Raw genomic sequence first — 22,362 nt, 5'->3', positions numbered from 1 at the left:
TCGTGCATCGATTATCAAGAGCGTCCGAGAAAAGAAAAACAAAACAACAACAACATGCAGAGCCTCAAATACAAACATGGTAGAATTTAAATCAAAGCAATTGCATTGGTGCACGCACACACATCACCAACACTTGCACCGGCCGCTACACAAGCGCTCGCTGCGACGCGCACACAAACGCAAACTGCATAGCTACGCGCGCTCATATGTGCAATATTTTGGCGCTTTGTGGGTGCATTGCTCCGCTCTACGCGCGCGTTCCGTGCGCATTGCTATAGAGGCACATGAGCGAGCGCACACATAAGTGACGCGTCGCAGCAACCGCCTACCGCCTACCTCCTCGCCGACAGCGGCATCGGCAACCTTGCGACTCACTCGCACAGCCGCGCCTCGTCTAGCATCCAGCAACATCACCTGACTATGTGCCACCCTACGCGTCGTAGTGCGCTCTAGTATGCAATTGTTCGACACTCGCAACTTGCTTTGTTTTTTTTTTTTTTTTTTTGTATTTTAGTTTTGGCTCTCCGTACGAGTTGTGTGCGCAAATTGCAATTCTTCGCCGTTTCGCTGTACTATTGTTCTACCGCCCCTCCGTTGCCGCACGGCCGTCTTAGCCAATCGCGTGTGCCGCCTCCATCGCAATGTGTGTTGCGATGTGCCAATTGTGCTCAACCCGTTGTGTACCCTTGACTGCTGAATCGCATTCTACACACACACACACACACACACAAACAAACACGCGCGCGCGCACTCACACATACACATACAGTTTGCCATTTATGTGCGCTTGCACTTCGGCGCCCGGTCGTCATCATGGCAGAAATAGCAATGTTGCTCGCTCGTATGTCGCGCGCATTCGTCGCTCGTTGTTGCTCGAAGTTCAGTGCTGATAGCGCTCCCGCTTGGACTCAGTAAGCGACTTTTTTCTTTACATTTGCGTTGTTGTTACATCACTCAGTTCCACACCGCCAATGCGCAGTTAGCGTTCTGCTGCTGTTGTTATTGTTGTCATATAGTTTAATTATTTCTTGTTCTCACTGTCGACTGTCAGTTGTAGTTTGTTTCTTGTCTTGTTGTTGCCATTGTTGCTTTGCACTTTTATATAGTTACTAGTTGTTGTTTATTATTGCATTTATTGTAGGCAATCTTTGTTGTTGCACTTCCCTCATGCATTCATGTGTGTGTATTTTTTTGCTTTGTGCTTCGTGTATCTCTGTTGTTGCTGTTGTTGCTGCTATCAATGTATGTTGTTTTAGTTGTTGGTTTTCTTTTAGTTTTATTCGTTTTTTAACTTTTTGTCGTCTGCATTGCGCCGTAGAATATCTCAAAGGCACATCTACATATACACATGCATACGTACATACACATACTCATATATCGATAGGTTCTGCACTTTGTGTCGTTGCAATTGCAAAAGCGCGTACGCTAAATATATTCAACATACGCCGACAATGAAATCACCATTGACGACAAAAGCAGCGTTGCATTTTCAATTGCATGAATTACACTCGCATTATGACTCTTGTTAATCGCTAGTGTATCCACTATGTGTGTACCGTAATAAAATTTGTTCATAAAAAATTAATACGAAATAATGACTATTCCAATGGGTATATGTGCAAACTAAGCGTACTTGTAATTATTATATAATATTATGGGTTATTATGAATGTGGTGCGATAACATTGTTATTTGGTTCCGATAGCTATTTCATGGATAAAAGCTCAGCTCCTTTTAAGAGTTGTTTCCTCGACTTTTGTTGTCATCGAGTTTGTACTATACAGCCATCTAATGATGAAGTAAATATCCGGGATTGATTTGTCAACGACTTTGTTGATCTATCAAAAGTCCGGTGGTTCGTTCACAAATGACCTATCAAGAATTTCCCCTGAATAAAAAAAAACTTTGGCTAGTTCACCCCAGCTCTCTCAATAAATAAAAGGTTTAGTATAGAGAAATACGGTATTTTCACAAAAGATGGCTTTAGTCATATTTATCGTTCGTCATTAAGGTATGATCGGGTTACGCTTTACGGTTTAAGAAAGATAAGATTTCATGCAAGTATGTGTCGAAAATGTACAGCAGCAAAGAGAAAATACGCCATATTTTGCAATTTTTCTTCGATAAAGGCGAAAACGCAAGGCGCAAGACGATTGCAATGTACTGTAACAACCAATCGTACTGTAACATTCAATCGTGAGCAATTTCGATTTTGTCAAATCCGTTCCGATTATTTGGATCTCAAATTTACACCACACTCTGAAAAACCAATAGTCGAAAATATAAGGTTGTCATATATCTCCCTTTCGCGTTTTTGCTCTTCATTCAATGCTTTATAAAAAGTGTTACAGTGTTCGGATTTAGTTAAAATATGCGCCGTTTTGTTCGATGGTCTGTTTCCATCTAGACGGCAACTTCATAATACCTTCCTCGTAGAAGCCCCCCTCCTTATTTGCGAAGAATTCGGACAGCCACTTTTCACAAGCCTCTTTTGAGTTCAACTTCACACCAACAAGGGCATTCGCCATGGACAGGAACAGGTGGTAATCACTTGGCGCTACGTCCGGGCTATATGGTGGATGCGATAAAACCTCCCATCCGAGCATCACCGGCCTTCGACCACGACCGTTTTCGCTTGATATTGTCGTATGTGATCCATTTTTCGTCGCCAGTCACCATCCGCTTCAAGAATGGGACGAGTTCGTTCCGTTTCAGCAGCATATCGCAGGCGTTGATTCGGTCCAGAAGGTTTTTTTGCGTCAAATTATGCGGCACCCAACCATCAAACTTTTTTTGTATCCAGCCTTCTGCAGATGGTTCAAAATGGTTTGGTGACTAACTCCCATCTCCTGGGCGATGTCACGAGATGCCATATGCCGGTCTAACTCGATGTATTCCATGATTTGATCGGTATTTGTCGTCACAGGTCTTCCGCCGGCTGGCTTATCCATGGTGTCGTTTTCACCGGCTCTGAATCGTCGAAACCATTCCTCCGCGGTTCGAAGTGATAGAGTACCATCCCCCAAAACACCATTAATCTCACGGAACGTTTCTCTAGCGGATTTGCCTTTAACGAAGGAAAACTTTAAAATAGCGCGAATTTCGGCGTTAGTGAACTCCATGTTTACACGTCTATAACTGTTGAACGCAATATCCAAACTAATCATGCATAGCGTTGTCTTGTAGGTTATGTCAAGACCTTTCAAATTATGTATAGTGTTGCCAGATACGAGCTCTGTAGCGCTTTGTACATAGCCGCGAAATTCAAAAGACAAAAAAGCGGAAGGGGGATATATGACAACCTTATATCAATAAAACTGTTTCGACTGCCCAGCAGCTAAGCATGGTACAATAAACTTTTGGAACCATTTAAATCAGGCTGTATACAATAAGACGTTCGATATATAATATATATGCCACAAGAGCTAACGCAAAAAAAAGCTCATGATTCTGATTTTCGTCTGCAAATCACTGCTGAATCGCAATTGGTGAAATTAAAATGGGGTAAGATCTAATATTTGAGGATGAGCCCAAAATTGCATTTCTCTCATCTCTATTTGCGTTGATTTCTCATTGGAGGCATGGAATATGCTCTTATGAGAGATTTTCTAATGTTATCCTAGTTAGAGTGGAGCTAGTTTAATGCTTTATAGACACTGTTTCGAATACAAGGAATATTCACGTAGCAGTAGAAGTGATCTGCATTCATTACATCACATAAAGTATTTTTCTATTCTACATAATTTAAAAAACTATTAAATTTTTCTTCTAAAGTTTGGAGGCGAATTAAATAATAGGGTAGATATGGTTTAAGTTTAGGTATATGATGTCAATAAGATACGCATTGATCTTATTTACCGAAAACAATGATTAGCATAACTTTGTTCGACTTTAAACCGTATATGTCGGCTGTAAAAATCGATTGTACTGAAATTTTATGCACATATTTTGCTTAGCTTGTTGGATTTTGCTTAGCAAAGGGTACTAAATCTAGTTGAAATCGATTAACACGTCTACCTCTAGACCTCATAGATATACTTAAGATAGACTATATAAATCGATTAGTAATGAGACGTTATTTTGTACCAAAAATGGATCATCAATATCTTTCCTTATCTCTCTTGTGGAGCTATATAGTTATTCAAAAATGAGTCACAGTTCTCTGAGCACGAATACTGTTTCGTTATAAAACGAGCGTACGCTATATGCGGCTGAGACCGAAATGCATCCTCACTTGATCTTGTTAAAATTTCGAGCACGTCAGAGAGTATATATCAAACTTCTACTTTTGTGTGGTACACTGTAAAACGTCATTGCAAATATTTTAGTAAAAGATTTCGCCAAGTGCAACCGAACCGAAGATAGTTTTTACACAATTATTATTGGCAGGTTACACATAAAAACCCCTATACCAACAGGAATATTATTTTTGAAAGTTTAAGCCAACCTAGAGCCAGCCTTCAGAAAGTAAATCTTTTTGGCGTCAAGTACACTTGAGGGCCCTAAAAACATGATTGAATTGGCAGTATAGTGAAAAAATTGTTTCCAATCCAATCCCTACAGCGGGTTGAAGCGATCGAGTTAAACATTTTTCAAACAAATTTTGAAGTTTGATGAAATCTTTATCTCATTTACAATATAAAAGCTCAAATAGATTTTGAAAAATTGTGAAAAAAGTAAAACCGAATACTTTATCAATACTTCCAGAATAAAGTATCAAAATTGAAACATTTTGCGAGCTCTCTAGATTGGCCTGATACCGAGAAAAAAATATGCTTTATATTATATAAATACCTGATTTTATTACCAGCTTTGCTCTTTCATCATTTGTTTATGCCGACGGCGCTGACAATTTTTTTTGTTAGCTTTCATATTCGAATGCTCGTGCTTATGTTGACCGATTGCCGTCGCCATTTCTTGAATACGAAAAATTCAACTAACTAAATTGCACGAAGGCGCATACTATGTCGGTTTTTTCTTTGGTGTTTGTTTCGAATAATTAGCGTATCATGCAATTTTCCACAAATATCCGTCCAAAGTCCGAGCAGCAGCCACGCGTTTCAATATGTATGTTAGTATGTACACACTTTTGACAGTTCACATTTTCGCACTGCTATAATAAACATTTTTATACATAATGTAAATTGCATTTCATTATTAAAAATTTGTTTCCTAGTTTATGTGTGCATATTCTTAAACACTTAGATTTTTCTATGAGCCACTACATAGACCTTTGTCTGCACATATATTCGGTATATACATTATTTGTATGCAACGCGTTGCATTGAGGTAGGGTCTAAAAGCGTCGAAGCATCGATCAGCGAACCGGAGTAATTTATTTTACATACATAAATGTATGTAACATATATGTATTTTCACCGCACACATATTCTAAGCTTGCACTTTTGCACTTGTCTTATTAAACTTTGCTTTCAGCTTTTCGTAAACGAAAATTGGTTTATTTATGCGAAGATTTTCATTTCAAAATTAATTGCAATTTTCGCTGAACTTTTATATATACTATAATTTTTTTATATACTGTATATATATATATTGTATATATATATATATATATATATATATGGATATGTTTTTGTTATCACATGCAATGCTGCCAGCCAGCGGCGTTTATGCACTCTACGCACTTCATTATGGCAATGTTTACGTCTGCAGTATTCCGCGCTATAAGATTTTACACGTTTTGGTTTATACTCAATTTAATTAATTTTTTTTTAAGCGCTTATTGCTCTAAACAGTTATTTTTTAAATTTTTTAATTTTTTTTTTTTTTGCTCTGTATTGTTGCAGTCAGCGTTGTCGATGAAAAGCGGCGCGTTGAGTGCATTGCTACCGGACGACAAGACGGCCAAGAACTTCAAATTCACCAGCAAAAGTACAGCAGAGCGGCATCTGAGCGCGACACTGTAGATGTGATGGTCACACAAATATGTATATGCAATGGCTTATTGCTTCGATTGTGGGGTGTGCGGCACCTACGACGGCGCGCGCTGCTGCTGGCGTTGTTCACAGGCGCTCCCACGTATGCGAGTGCAGAAATGTGTACGCTGAGCGGCTGCTAGACTTCAAGAAATTCTCCAAGACAAGCGCAACGCATTGAAAAAAGTGCAGCGCTGCCGACTGTCTTTGTTCGCAATGAGAAAAGCGCTCGAATGCAAGCGCCATACTAACTCACTTACATCACGTATTATGTTTAAAGTGTAAAGTGAAGCGCTGGCGGTGCCGCCGAGCACTGTGCAATTTGTAGTGAGCGCGCGTTGTCTGAACGTATAAATTTTTGCATCACTAAATTGGCACTCCTTGGTTATATAGTTATTTGTTTACGGTAGTGTTGTTTGAAGAACCTAATCAACGACATACGCGACGCACAATATTCTACCAAAATACGCAAAACTAATTGCACGTTAACATTTAAATTTGCAAACATTTAAATATTTTTTTTTTGTCGTTGATATTGTTTGCATCTATTAACTAAATATCATGAACGCGCCGCCGTACAAACCGTACAACTTAACATGCGTTTGCATCAGACGCGTTTGGTTGGCGCATTGCGTTCGCTTTGGTTAGCTTTAAATGCTACTCCGCCATACGCAACATAGTCAAAGAACAGTGGCAATACGGCCATGCCTGCAGTGACAATAACGATGACGCGCTGCTGCGACGGTCAACGACGTCACTCTCAAGCAGGCGCAATGAACTGCAACGCGGATCATTGGTGGATTTGCAAGCGCACACAAGCAACACGCGCTCAGCAATGCGCACACATACTCATATTCTCTAAAGCGCGTTGGTGTAAGTGAGCGCTTTGCATGCATGCATTTCGCAGCTGCGCCACAAAGAAAAAACTGCACACACACTTCGGGTTTTGAGTGAGTAAATTTTAAGCTGATGCGCCGTTAAGCACAACTTGAGTGCGAGTGCAAATCGTGCAATAGCTTTATGTATATGTATGCATGTGTATACTGCGTCGACGTTTTACCCCTTTTATACTACAGTGCGCGCAAAAGCTATTGGTGTATGTGCATAAAAGCGTATGTATCAGCAGTTAAATATGTACCATAAATGTATAGTTGGAAATACACAAATTAAGCTAAAACTGTGAGTGTGTGTTGGTAGAAAATGAAACGAAGCTCATTTAAAGAAAATCATTTGAGGCAAAACATTAATTTATATGCTTTACATATATGTATGTATAATATAACGCGCATTTATATATGTATATATGCGAGTACATCCAGGTATATATATTATATATATATATATGTATATATAGACCAAACATATTGACTATTTCAATTTTTTATTTTATTTATTTTCTTATTATTCATTAAAATAAAAACACACAATTCCAAATTAAAAGAGTTTTCCTTTCGAATAATTTCTTAAATAATACCTTTTTTCTAACCGTTATTTGACACCTGAATCTACACAAATTTATTTAATGTAATACAATTTTTGAGAGAAATACCAGTTCTTCCGTTATCAATCCATTAATATTTGGTATAAATTATGTGCATAATTTCGTGAGATATCGAATCTTCAAGTTGGTGAATACGCTTGTTGTTGTCAGTGCAGCCGTCGATTATTAATTGGTGTGTGTATTTACTAGTTGTGTGTCTTAGATAAGGCAAATGGTACAGAGTGTAGTGTGAAATTTTTACTGTATTAGCGTTCACACTTCATATGATGTGTTGATGTCACTTGTATATGAAAAGTTTTTCTATTTGTGTTGTGTTTAATTAACCAAATTTTATATTATGTCATTGTCATCATGGCATAACACTCTGTTAGCCTTTATTAATCTATTTTACTGGTTGTATGTCTTAGATAAGGCAAATGGTACAGGGTGTAGTCTGAAATTCTTATGTTAGTGGTGATAACTCATCATATGATACGTTGATGTCACAAGTATTGTATATGAAAAGTAATTCAGTCTGTATTGTGTTTAGTTAACAAAATTTTATATTATGTCGTTGTCATCATGGCATAACAGACGGTTCACATTTATTACTGTATTTTAAATCAATTAGAGGCCTAAAAAGGGACGCTGGACGTAACTGCTACTCAATTTAACAAACGATATACCAGGACTTAACCGAATCGGTAGAGAACTCAACTGCTACTCAACAGCTACTCAATTTATTGGAAGCTACTATCGATTACTACACCATTTTCTAAGTTGAACGGCTCATATAGAATATATGAAACTTCTGCCACAAGTGATGCCTTGTATAGTTAACCAAAAATATGAAACTGACTATGAAAGACATGCTTCGACATGCTTATGCTTTCTCCATAGCGTATGTAGTATATACAAAACGTCCTTGAAACGTTCAAACGTTCGTGATAACCTTTCTAAAAGCAAACCAATTGTTTTAAATTATTTAAAATGAAATTGTTAACAAATATAGCAAATGGGATGGTATGCTTATTTGATTAATTATATACAGTATGTAACCAAACTCCACACCTGAATAAATAAAGACAAATAATTTGCGATATTTTAACGGCTTATTTTTGGTATAAATACAACAGTGTAGCATCAACTGCTCATTAAGTGTTTGAATTTCACTCAAGTAATTCAATAAACCAATTGGTAAGATTTCGTATAGTTCGTAGATTTCGTAGTAAAATTTTAATTAAATTGTATTAACGCAAAATTGTACATTAGTAATAAAATTTGAAATTTCAGCAACATGTTCACGTACCAAAAATTAATTATCATCTTAAACTTGGCTGCAGTCCTGCATGCTGGAAATATTAAAATATCTATCTACGAGCAAGAAGACAGCCAATGGAATTGGGAGGATACCCAAGCGTACACAGCTAAATTATGTGACACGCTTAATTTGCCGCGACCGAGTGACTTGGAAAACGTAAAAGCCGAATTTTATAAACCGAGATTGTTATCCCATTTTAGCATAGGTACACCACCACAGCCATTGAAAATGTGTTTCGATATAACCAGCCCAGATATGAGAGTACGATCAAGCTCATGTGCGGGTTTACTCTGTGTCCTTCTTAAATTTACTGCTTTCATATTCGAAAAATCGAGCAGTTTCATAAATTTGGGCTATAGTTACCTATATGAAGGAAAGAATCGAATGTTCGTCGATAATCTAATCATTGGTGGTGCAGTTCTAAAGGAACAAACTTTCATTGAAGCGGCAGAATCACTGCCATCATATGCTGATGCTTGGTTTGGTCTCTCACAAGGTGAGAGCAAATCGGGATATTCGACGGTGCTTCAAAACATGTTTGAGAAACTAAAGATTGACGAGTTCACCGTCATTTTACAATCCTATTCCGATCCAAAGCAGGTTGGAGAGATATATTTTGGCGATGTGGCATTAGCAGCAGACTATATAATTACTGCACCCTCAAACTATATTACTCAATGGCAAATTCTCACGACTTACGATGGTATTGCTCACGGTGCTTTTCTTGACTTTAATAGCCCAGATATTATATTTGATAATCTTGCACATTTTAACAAATTAATTAGTGAAAGTGGCGCCCAGATAGGAAAAGATAACAATTACTATGTGAAGAGCATAAAAAATATTTCAAGTCTTATATTTGTAATTGACGATAAACCTATAACGGTGTCACCAGAAGCTTACTTTGAACCAGTAGGCACAGTTTATAAGCTTAAGGTCAGATATGTTGAGGGTTTGTTTTGTTTGGGAGCACCCTTCTATTCAAAGAAATGGATCACATATAATTTCAAAACCAATATGATTTCAATTGCAGAACTATCAGAAAGAGAGTAAATCTAAATTTATATATTCACAAGAAAGATATACTTTGCCGATTTAACGATTTATATTATATATTACCCAAAATATCCAACATATTATATCCAAAATATTAAACATATTATAACCAAAATATTATACATATTATACCCAAAATTGTACAATATATTAATAAATTCCTAAAATTGCAACCCAAATTGTTCGTTAGAATTTTCCAACTGAGGAAAGCTTTTTGAGGTTGGGCGCTTATGGTTCGTATATATGTATGTACATATTTGCATATCTTTTTCCATATATTGTATTTATGTGTAAGGTATTTAAAAGCATTTGAAACGAGAGAGAGTATATGCATAAAGATGTTAATATATATTCAAGGTCTAGTAAGAAGAAATCCATTATTTTTGCTTTAAACTGAAGGTTTTATTTAACATATTTAGAATGATCCGATTTCGGTCAGACAAGCAACGCTTTGATACTTGTTGCCATTTTGAAGCTAATCTTACAATGATACACTCGTTAGTATTGGCAAAAAATTGTGAACAGTCAAATTTCAAAAGCTTCTCTTGAGATGAATTTTTCACCAGCAAAAACATTCGCCTTAGACAGGAACAGGTAGTAATCACTTGATGCTAGGCCCCGAGTTTCTGGTAAGTCACTAACAATGTGTGTGGCTTGACGTTAACCTCATAGAGCACAATTCCTCTTCTATTGGTTAAAGTTGATCGCTTCAGTGCGATTGCTTTCTCCACACGATCTAATTAATGACAGCACAGGTTCGAATTAAGAATTTGGCCGCAGGGGAGCAGCTCTAAAAAAATGACTGTCTGCCAATCTTATAAAACACATAGCAACACCTACCTGACTTGGCTTGACCACCGTTTGCGCCGGATCAAACCGATTCGACCAAAACTGTTTTCGCTTGACGTTGTTGCAAGTGACCAGGTGACTGACCAGTACCAACACCTTCCGATATGGATGAGTTTTTTTGCGGTTCATATAAAGAAAATGTATGCTAAATAACAAGTTTCCAGTGAAATTGCCAGTGCCGAGTTGTCAACACGCCGAACTTATTGGAACTCTCAAAGTAGATACTATTGAATATTTAACCTTTCGAATTATGAAAAAACAAATTTTCGATCATTTTAAGTTTCTTGACCAGAATATTCACGCAATCTCGTTTTATATGTAAGTTGTACTCCTACAATAGCTTTACGAACGAAGTTGGTTTGGTAATGCTTTGCTTTTTCACGATAGCAGCACAGCCAAGAAAGTTTTCTCTGTGAGATGGTGCTTTGGAATTGGTAAAACGCTAAAGGTACCAGCGGCTGTGCTGCATTTTTTTAGAGTGTTGCCGAAGTGAACGAAACTCAGTTTAAATGCCGCAAAAATTTCCATAGACTTATTACACCAATGTTATTAATATCATTAACAAAATCTTTGTACGAGTATGTTCGTCAATATTATTTTATATATTGTACATAGCACATGTTCAATTGCATTTATGTATGTATTAATAAATAAAATATTTGCTAACACTATAAAAAATATCGGTTCGTTGAACATATTAATTGATTTTTTTATCAATGCGATACCATATGCCACACATGGCAGGCACCGATTGCAAGCGCTAAGGAAATCCTTGTATGTTAAAGACAAGTTAAGCCCCGACAATCGTATACATGTACATATGAAATTACTCACCTCAGCGACCACTACGAGTGGCCTCGTTTCGTGTATAAATACTTTTTCGCACATTCGGCTAGTAATCAATTGTATATGGCACATTGTGCCTTCACCAATAAAGGTAGACGATAATACTTGTACATTTTCATTTTGGCCGAACTATATTACGCAAACACTTGTTACTTGGAATTTTATTCTTTCGCCGACAGCAACAAAATGTTTAAATACATTATAATTATCGCAGTCATCTCGGCAGTGCAATGCACTAATCTCGTACGCATACCGCTACATGGGCATGAGAAGAGTCACAGAACGTTGGCACATGTACGCGCCGAAATTGCTGGACTTCGTAATAAATATAATGTGACGAGAGGGCAAAGCATCGGCAAAGAAATACTCATCAATTCTGAAAATATGGGCTATTATGGCAATATTAGTATCGGTACACCGCCACAATATTTTTTGGTGCTCTTCGATACGGGTTCTTCGGATTTTTGGATACCCTCAAGTAAATGTCGGACTAACGATTATGCTTGTCACGATCATCATCGTTATAACAGCAGCAAATCGAGTACTTATATATCGAACGGCGAACGAGCTGGCATGTTGTATGGTAGTGGCAGAGAATGTAAATGAGTAGAGAAGGAGCAAATGTTAGCAGTACTAAAATGTTAATTACGATGGAGGAACATCGAAAACGCGCAAGTTCGAAAATAAAATGTCACCACAGCTGTCAATTTACGCAACGAACTACACCACTCTATAAGCAAAATATATATACGTACATATGCACAGATGTTCTTTGATATGCGCATAAACAAAACTTTAAATAATAAAAACGAAAGAAATTGACTTCTGACAGGAAAATATTAATAATCAGGGAAATAATATTAAAATAGAATTCAAATATCATTTCATAAAAAAGGGTTATAAAAATAAAAAATAGTATAATATATAAAAATATGATAGGATTTGAACTTAGGCAAAACATTTCATTGCAATAAGGAAGTGTGCTATACAAGCAGCACCACAGATCATATTAGAACATATTTGTCTAATCTGTGAACTCAAACAGCTATTGTTGTTTACTTGCTTCAATGTTTATATGTCTATATGTGAATATTCTTGAAATTGCCTTCCTTCATTCGCATGTCCATATATATTTGCATATATGTACACATATGTACATATGTATGTACCTCAATATGTCTTTCGCAAAAAATCAAACATTCGCGCAAGTGACAAAAAAACGTAGACGCACCATCATCGGCCAATAATATTCAAGCGAACTCGCGGCATATTTTCTAAGTATTTCATATTACAACGACAACAAATTCATTCATAAGGAACGTGCGCTGCTTCAAAGCAAAGTGCGTTCGTTCATAACTCTGCGCCGCGCTATTTTTTCTGTGCGCCTGGTAAACCACATTTGGTTTTCATATAGAATTCCTACCGCAAATGCGCGAAAATAAAAATGAATGAAATTGAATTTGAATGTCTTCAGTAAAATTGAAGAATCAGCAAAATTTCAATTTTACAATTTGTATCACTGAAAATCCTACCATCCCCCTCGCGTTTGTATGTTGCCCACAAGCTGCTTCCTCACAACATTTGCTAAAAATCAGAAATTGAAGAATTTGTCTGATGTTCACTTCAAAAAGGAGAATTGGCAACATGACCTCTTAGCGAATTTAAATAATATTTATATTTTTGCATATTATGCACTATTTATGGCATTAAATTACAAAATTTATATTAAATTGCCATTCATATGAAATCATTAACTACTTCTATATATTCTAAGCACAGTCCATATAGTACTTTTATATGTTTATTTATTATCATTATTTCATAGTTTGTCGATTTAGCCCATTTATCCAAATACGACGCTATGAAAATGCAGCCCAATCGGTAATCGCAATATTTCAAAAGAGCATAAGTCAATTTTCAACAGGAAAGCCCTGCAAAAAGGACAAACGAGACAACATAGCCGATCGACATTGTCGTAAAATTGTCGATTGAAACAAATTTTGTCAACTCCGCCACGATGCGCAAAATTCGGCGTCAATATGTATGCGAGCTCATATGTATATATGTATGTTTGTCGTCATTTGGTTACTTTCAACAACACAATGTCTGCGCGAACTCGCCGTTATTTCGTTGGCTTGCCACTATACACAGAGGCGTTCTAACTGAGGACTCTTAGTATATTATTATGTTGCTTAATTTGTATTGAAAAATACTGATGCATTTATGAATTATTTTCGTACTATAATATATATTATATATATATATAAATACACATAAACGCATACCTATAATCGTTTTTAAACTAAATTCGATAAATAAAATATATATCTGAAATAATTATGTGGCAGTGCGCCCCAATCCCTCCTTGCCTGCGATCGTTCAACTCGCAAAAAGCAAAAAGTGTGGACAAAAGTCATTGCTTGTGCGGGGCAAGAAGAAGCAAGCATCAGCGTACGTGTACTCATGAATGTATGTGTGATTATCACATTTGTGTAAATACGCATAAATAAAGGAATATGCAATAAACCCAAACATATGAACATATTCTCCTGATATATTTTAATTATATCAGGAAGTAAAAAATGCTATTAAAGTAATTGAATTATGATATGCTTAGATTCCAATTAATAAAATAAAAAAATTAAATACAATTTTAATTTTATGTATTTTACGATTCGAACGTATATGCTCGTATTCGGAATGAGCTTAACTCCTTCGCGCTTACGACCTAAGCCACCACAAAAGTGGAAACGTGGCCGCTTAGCCACCGTTTTATTATTATCATTTGTTTAATAAGTATATTGCTTACGCAACGCACATACATAAGTTAGAAAACTAGCTTATTAAATGTTTATTTTATTATGAATTCTGGGGTTTTTACCGGTAATACAGATTTTTAATTCAAAAGGTTTTTCATAATTATAAATTTGTCATATCATAAAAATTGAAAACATAAATCTAAATAGGTATGCGCAACGATTTTTCATATAGGAATATTCGTTGTGTCTATTTATAGCATTTCGCATATTGTGTGGTGTATTTTTCTTTTTCGAAGTTATATTTTTCGATGTTCCTTCATGTGGAATTACAAATTAGTACTCAAAAAGTTTTCATTTAACATTTGCTCCTTCTCTACTCATTTACATTCTCTGGTAGTGGTGATATGTCTGGTTACTTCTCCACCGATACCGTACGCATCGGTGGTTTAACTATTAGAAATCAAACTTTTGTTGAGGCGATTCAAGAACCGGGCAATGCATTTAAACATAAACATTTCGATGGCATACTCGGCATGGGCTATCGCGCATTCGCAACGGATCAAGTAGCACCACCATTTTATAACATGTGGTCGCAGCACTTGATTAGCAAGAATATATTCTCTTTCTATTTGGCACGCAATGGCAGTGCCAGAGAACGTATATGAATAGAGAAGGAGCAAATGTTAGCAGTACTAAAATGTTAATTACGATGGAGGAACATCGAAAACGCGCCAGTTGGAAAATAAAATTTCACCACAACTATCAGGGTACGAAACGAACTACACCACTCTATAAGCAAAATGTATACACATACATATGCACAGATGTTCTTTGATATGCGCATAAACAAAAATTGAAATAATAAAAACGAAAGTAATTGACCTCCGACAAGAAAATATAAATAATGAGGGAAATAATACTAAAATAGAATTCTAATATCATTTAATAAAAAAGAGTTATAAAAATAAAAAATAGTATAATATATAAAAATATGATAGGATTTGAACTTAGGCAAAACATTTCATTGCAATAAGGAAGTGTGCTATACAAGCAGCACCACAGATCATATTAGAACATATTTGTCTAATCTGTGAACTCAAACAGCTATTGTTGTTTACTTGCTTCAATGTTTATATGTCTATATGTGAATATTCTTGAAATTGCCTTCCTTCATACGCATGTCCATATATATTTGCATATATGTACACATATGTACATATGTATGTACCTCAATATGTCTTTCGCAAAAAATCAAACATTCGCGCAAGTGACAAAAAAACGTAGACGCACCATCATCGGCCAATAATATTCAAGCGAACTCGCGGCATATTTTCTAAGTATTTCATATTACAACGACAACAAATTCATTCATAAGGAACGTGCGCTGCTTCAAAGCAAAGTGCGTTCGTTCATAACTCTGCGCCGCGCTATTTTTTCTGTGCGCCTGGTAAACCACATTTGGTTTTCATATAGAATTCCTACGCATATGCGAAATTAAGTTTATAAAATTAATGAATGAATGAATAAATATGAATGGTTTCAGTAAAACGAGAAAAATTCAATTTTACAATTTGACAGCCACCACTGAAAATCCTACCATCCCCCTCGCATTTGTATGTTGCCCACAAGCTGCTTCCTCAAAACATTTGCTAAAAATCAGAAATTGAAGAATTTGTCTGATGTTCACTTCAGAAAGGAGAATTGGCAACATGACCTCTTAGCGAATTTAAATAATATTTATATTTTTGCATATTATGCACTATTTATGGCATTAAATTACAAAATTTATATTAAATTGCCATTCATATGAAATCATTAACTACTTCTATATATTCTAAGCACAGTCCATATAGTACTTTTATATGTTTATTTATTATCATTATTTCATAGTTTGTCGATTTAGCCCATTTATCCAAATACGACGCTATGAAAATGCAGCCCAATCGGTAATCGCAATATTTCAAAAGAGCATAAGTCAATTTTCAACAGCAAAGCCCTGCAAAAAGGACAAACGAGACAACATAGCCGATCGACATTGTCGTAAAATTGTCGATTGAAACAAATTTTGTCAACTCCGCCACGATGCGCAAAATTCGGCGTCAATATGTATGCGAGCTCATATGTATATATGTATGTTTGTCGTCATTTGGTTACTTTCAACAACACAATGTCTGCGCGAACTCGCCGTTATTTCGTTGGCTTGCCACTATACACAGAGGCGTTCTAACTGAGGACTCTTAGTATATTATTATGTTGCTTAATTTGTATTGAAAAATACTGATGCATTTATGAATTATTTTCGTACTATAATATATATTATATATATATATAAATACACATAAACGCATACCTATAAACGTTTTTAAACTAAATTCGATAAATAAAATATATATCTGAAATAATTATGTGGCAGTGCGCCCCAATCCCTCCTTGCCTGCGATCGTTCTACTCGCAAAAAGCAAAAAGTGTGGACAAAAGTCATTGCTTGTGCGGGGCAAGAAGAAGCAAGCATCAGCGTACGTGTACTCATGAATGTATGTGTGATTATCACATTTGTGTAAATACGCATAAATAAAGGAATATGCAATAAACCCAAACATATGAACATATTTTCCTGAAATATTTTAATTATCTCAGGAAGTTAAATATGCTATTAAAGTAATTGAATTATGATATGCTTAGATTCCAATTAATAAAATAAAAATTAAATAAAATTTCAGTTTCATGAGTTTTAGAATTCGAACGTATAGGTTCGTATTCGGATTGTGCTTAACCCCTTCCCGCTTACGACCTCAGCCACCACAAAAGTGGAAATGTGGCCGCTTAGCCACCGTTTTATTGTTATCCTTTGTTTAATAAGCAATTGCTCACATAACGCACATACATAAGTTGGAAAAATAGCCTACTAAATGTTTATTTTATTATGAATTCTGGGGTTTTTACCGGTAATACAGATTTTTAATTCAGAAGGCTTTTCATAATTATAAATTTGTCATATCATAGAAATTGAAAACATAAATCTAAATAGGTATGCGCAACGATTTTTCATATAGGAATATTCGTTGTGTCTATTTATAGCATTTCGCACATTGTGTGGTGTATTTTTCTTTTTCGAAGTTATATTTTTCGATGTTCCTTCATGTGGAATTACAAATTAGTACTCAAAAAGTTTTCATTTAACATTTGCTCCTTCTCTACTCATCAACATTCTCTGGCAGTGCGCAACAAGGTGGTGAACTTATATTGGGCGGTTCAGATCCCAGATATTACCGTGGTAATATTTCATATGTACCAGTTACTCACCAAGGCTATTGGCAATTCACAGTCGACTCTATCTCCGTTAATGGTACGAGTGTGAAGCAAAACTTTCAAGCAATTGCCGACACTGGCACCAGTCAGAGAATGTTGATGAGTAGAGAAGGAGCAAATGTTAAATGAAAACTTTTTGAGTACTAATTTGTAATTCCACATGAAGGAACATCGAAAAATATAACTTCGAAAAAGAAAAATACACCACACAATGTGCGAAATGCTATAAATAGACACAACGAATATTCCTATATGAAAAATCGTTGCGCATACCTATTTAGATTTATGTTTTCAATTTCTATGATATGACAAATTTATAATTATGAAAAGCCTTCTGAATTAAAAATCTGTATTACCGGTAAAAACCCCAGAATTCATAATAAAATAAACATTTAGTAGGCTATTTTTCCAACTTATGTATGTGCGTTATGTGAGCAATTGCTTATTAAACAAAGGATAACAATAAAACGGTGGCTAAGCGGCCACATTTCCACTTTTGTGGTGGCTGAGGTCGTAAGCGGGAAGGGGTTAAGCACAATCCGAATACGAACCTATACGTTCGAATTCTAAAACTCATGAAACTGAAATTTTATTTAATTTTTATTTTATTAATTGGAATCTAAGCATATCATAATTCAATTACTTTAATAGCATATTTAACTTCCTGAGATAATTAAAATATTTCAGGAAAATATGTTCATATGTTTGGGTTTATTGCATATTCCTTTATTTATGCGTATTTACACAAATGTGATAATCACACATACATTCATGAGTACACGTACGCTGATGCTTGCTTCTTCTTGCCCCGCACAAGCAATGACTTTTGTCCACACTTTTTGCTTTTTGCGAGTAGAACGATCGCAGGCAAGGAGGGATTGGGGCGCACTGCCACATAATTATTTCAGATATATATTTTATTTATCGAATTTAGTTTAAAAACGATTATAGGTATGCGTTTATGTGTATTTATATATATATATAATATATATTATAGTACGAAAATAATTCATAAATGCATCAGTATTTTTCAATACAAATTAAGCAACATAATAATATACTAAGAGTCCTCAGTTAGAACGCCTCTGTGTATAGTGGCAAGCCAACGAAATAACGGCGAGTTCGCGCAGACATTGTGTTGTTGAAAGTAACCAAATGACGACAAACATACATATATACATATGAGCTCGCATACATATTGACGCCGAATTTTGCGCATCGTGGCGGAGTTGACAAAATTTGTTTCAATCGACAATTTTACGACAATGTCGATCGGCTATGTTGTCTCGTTTGTCCTTTTTGCAGGGCTTTGCTGTTGAAAATTGACTTATGCTCTTTTGAAATATTGCGATTACCGATTGGGCTGCATTTTCATAGCGTCGTATTTGGATAAATGGGCTAAATCGACAAACTATGAAATAATGATAATAAATAAACATATAAAAGTACTATATGGACTGTGCTTAGAATATATAGAAGTAGTTAATGATTTCATATGAATGGCAATTTAATATAAATTTTGTAATTTAATGCCATAAATAGTGCATAATATGCAAAAATATAAATATTATTTAAATTCGCTAAGAGGTCATGTTGCCAATTCTCCTTTCTGAAGTGAACATCAGACAAATTCTTCAATTTCTGATTTTTAGCAAATGTTTTGAGGAAGCAGCTTGTGGGCAACATACAAATGCGAGGGGGATGGTAGGATTTTCAGTGGTGGCTGTCAAATTGTAAAATTGAATTTTTCTCGTTTTACTGAAACCATTCATATTTATTCATTCATTCATTAATTTTATAAACTTAATTTCGCATATGCGTAGGAATTCTATATGAAAACCAAATGTGGTTTACCAGGCGCACAGAAAAAATAGCGCGGCGCAGAGTTATGAACGAACGCACTTTGCTTTGAAGCAGCGCACGTTCCTTATGAATGAATTTGTTGTCGTTGTAATATGAAATACTTAGAAAATATGCCGCGAGTTCGCTTGAATATTATTGGCCGATGATGGTGCGTCTACGTTTTTTTGTCACTTGCGCGAATGTTTGATTTTTTGCGAAAGACATATTGAGGTACATACATATGTACATATGTGTACATATATGCAAATATATATGGACATGCGTATGAAGGAAGGCAATTTCAAGAATATTCACATATAGACATATAAACATTGAAGCAAGTAAACAACAATAGCTGTTTGAGTTCACAGATTAGACAAATATGTTCTAATATGATCTGTGGTGCTGCTTGTATAGCACACTTCCTTATTGCAATGAAATGTTTTGCCTAAGTTCAAATCCTATCATATTTTTATATATTATACTATTTTTTATTTTTATAACTCTTTTTTATTAAATGATATTAGAATTCTATTTTAGTATTATTTCCCTCATTATTTATATTTTCTTGTCGGAGGTCAATTACTTTCGTTTTTATTATTTCAATTTTTGTTTATGCGCATATCAAAGAACATCTGTGCATATGTATGTGTATACATTTTGCTTATAGAGTGGTGTAGTTCGTTTCGTACCCTGATAGTTGTGGTGAAATTTTATTTTCCAACTGGCGCGTTTTCGATGTTCCTCCATCGTAATTAACATTTTAGTACTGCTAACATTTGCTCCTTCTCTATTCATATACGTTCTCTGGTAGCGTCACTACCAAATGTTGATATTAGAATTGCTGGCAAAAACTTCAGTCTCAAACCAAGCACCTATATACATCACTCGAATGGTTTATGCTTGTCGAGCTTCTTCTATATGGCGGATTATGTGTGGGTTTTGGGTGATACCTTTATCGGCAATTTCTACACTGAATTTGATTTGAGCAATAATCGTGTGGGATTTGCGTTAGCCGCTTAAATTATTTAAATAAAATACCGTATTCAATTGCTGATTCTATTAGCTTTCCAGAAAGCTGTGCAATATGAACGCTATATTTTCTTATAAATATTCAAATATAAATATATGAATGAAATTGAGTATGTGTACAGCAAAAATGAAGTTGGAACTATTTCGTTTCGCTTTAAAAGTATGCAACATTTTATTTTTAGTTGTTCAATTGTATATATAATTATGGGGACAAAGGCATATTGCATATATTTAGGAGCAAAATTCAACATAAAATATTAAAATGGCGGCAATATTTTTGAATTGGTGTTGCCATACCGTTGTTTAAATGAAGAGAACTGAAAATATTGCCTACATTTAGTAGTAACGCCAAATATAATATGGGCTCTTTACATTTGAGAGGTAAAGGTAACCTAGAGCCCCTAAAAACATGACATTTCATAAGTAAAAATAAGGTTTCTTTCGATTTTCTTTCTTTCAGACTTTATTAAACAAGTGTATGAAAACATTTTATGTTGTTTCGTTACAAAATGGCGGCTACTGGGCCAATCTTCGGAATCGCTTTTTTAAGGGGTTGTTACATGGGTTTCACGGCTCAAAAAAAAAAAATTTATCTTATATAATTCTAACATAACCGCTCTAGAATATTGTCCTTAGTTCTCAAGTTGATACAAGTAATAATTTTGTAGATACAGCTTTAAAAAGTTGCGCGCTAGAGGTCAGCTATATGGCCACTTTAAACGCGATTTTCTCGAAACTTTGTTTTCAAAGTCGGTTGTCAAGATTTCTCATGAACTACTCAACCGATCTAAATGAATTTTTACACAGATTTTCACCAAAATTTGCGTTTTGTTTTCAAACGTCTGCAAAATACAATTCTCACTTTATTTGTTTTTTTTTTCGCCCAAAACCTAGTTAATGGTCTCAGTTCAAACACGTATTTTTTTTTTTACATTTGATGATCCTTTCAGGAATTCTGGTGTCAACGCTGAAGCACTTTTTTCCGAAGCACTGCCGGAAATGACGTCGTAATGACCGAGTTTTGAATATTTTCCTTTGCACATTTTACAAAATCTTCGGAATAAAGAATAAAAACTATTGAAAAAAGTGCTCGACGAAACCCATGTTACCTCTTAAGAGAAACTCGACGGGCGTCGCTATTTCCAGGAACTCGTGTTATCTGAGAGAAAATAAATAACGGGATCCTAATCTACATCAGAGTTGCTAGTAAAGTATTTCTGCCATCTAATACCAACAAAAAATATATTATATATTTATGAGTTTAATAGATAATATTACTGTGAAGTTACAATTCAAATTTTTAGTGTACACATGCGATAGTTTCAAAGTACCCCTACACCTCAACAGTTTTAGCGGATTTTACAAGAATTTTTTTTTTTTTAACTAAATAAGGTTACAAGTACTTTAAGTGTATTTTAATCAAAATAAAAATAAAAATAAAATCGCTGCTTCAAAAATCCTAAACTGCTGAATTAAATTTATTTTATTTATTATTTTTTCAATTTTTTTGTACAACAACAACAACACCCTAGGGCATGGCGTATTGTGCATATTTATTTAAGTGTTTCCCAATTTAAACATTTTATCAAATATTGTACTATAGCAAATATGTATTCAAGCATTCTTATTTTGGCTTTATCAGTTGAATCAATATTTGTTGTCGCCACTGTACAGCATATATAAATGTATAAATAAATGATTTGAAATTTGCAAATATAACATTGACAGATGGTACAAAAAAGTAATGAAATATATTTTTTAATTTTCTTTTTTTTTAAGGCATACAGCGAAGTTTAGGCGATGAAAGTGTTATTTTTGCCGAATTCACACAAAATAAAATAAAATAAAGATGCACTAAAGCATAATTGATCAATCAAATTACTAATGTCATTGATTATAATTACTACACACTAGAATATCTTATCAAGTTGAA

At 35.0% G+C, this 22,362-nt stretch overlaps 2 protein-coding genes and 1 long non-coding RNA gene across 4 annotated transcripts in view; 2 read left to right on the top strand and 1 right to left on the bottom strand.

Annotated features, from left to right (window-relative positions):
* The window catches only part of LOC118682153 (uncharacterized), a 58,204-nt gene extending 51,950 nt beyond the window's left edge, over positions 1-6,254 (bottom strand). The window contains exon 1 of the long non-coding RNA XR_004977820.2: positions 4,794-6,254. This is a non-coding gene — a long non-coding RNA (uncharacterized lncRNA). The remainder of the gene's footprint in view (positions 1-4,793) is intronic.
* A 2,201-nt stretch (positions 6,255-8,455) lies between these two features.
* Positions 8,456-9,971, top strand: LOC106627557 (uncharacterized). 2 transcript variants are annotated; one of them, XM_014247709.3, is made up of 2 exons: positions 8,456-8,612; positions 8,709-9,971. In XM_014247709.3, the coding sequence occupies exon 2, from the start codon at positions 8,713-8,715 to the stop codon at positions 9,787-9,789; it is 1,077 nt and encodes a 358-aa protein (XP_014103184.2). In that variant the 5' UTR covers positions 8,456-8,612; positions 8,709-8,712; the 3' UTR covers positions 9,790-9,971. The 2 variants fall into 2 exon arrangements, with proteins under 2 accessions (XP_014103184.2, XP_069963405.1); XM_070107304.1 differs by having other exon boundaries at positions 8,534-8,612; positions 8,688-9,971.
* A 1,563-nt stretch (positions 9,972-11,534) lies between these two features.
* On the top strand, positions 11,535-21,893 carry LOC106627576 (lysosomal aspartic protease). Its single transcript, XM_070107303.1, is given in 5 exon segments — positions 11,535-12,070; positions 12,804-12,807; positions 14,644-14,903; positions 17,476-17,640; positions 20,098-21,893. Coding segments are annotated over 5 exon segments (1,149 nt in total). The 5' UTR covers positions 11,535-11,673; the 3' UTR covers positions 20,421-21,893.
* Positions 21,894-22,362: the final 469 nt, after the last annotated feature.

Source organism: Bactrocera oleae, chromosome 3, assembly GCF_042242935.1.
Source record: "Bactrocera oleae isolate idBacOlea1 chromosome 3, idBacOlea1, whole genome shotgun sequence".
NCBI classification, from domain to species: Eukaryota; Metazoa; Arthropoda; class Insecta; order Diptera; family Tephritidae; genus Bactrocera; species Bactrocera oleae.
This window is presented reverse-complemented; position numbering and strand designations above follow the sequence as displayed.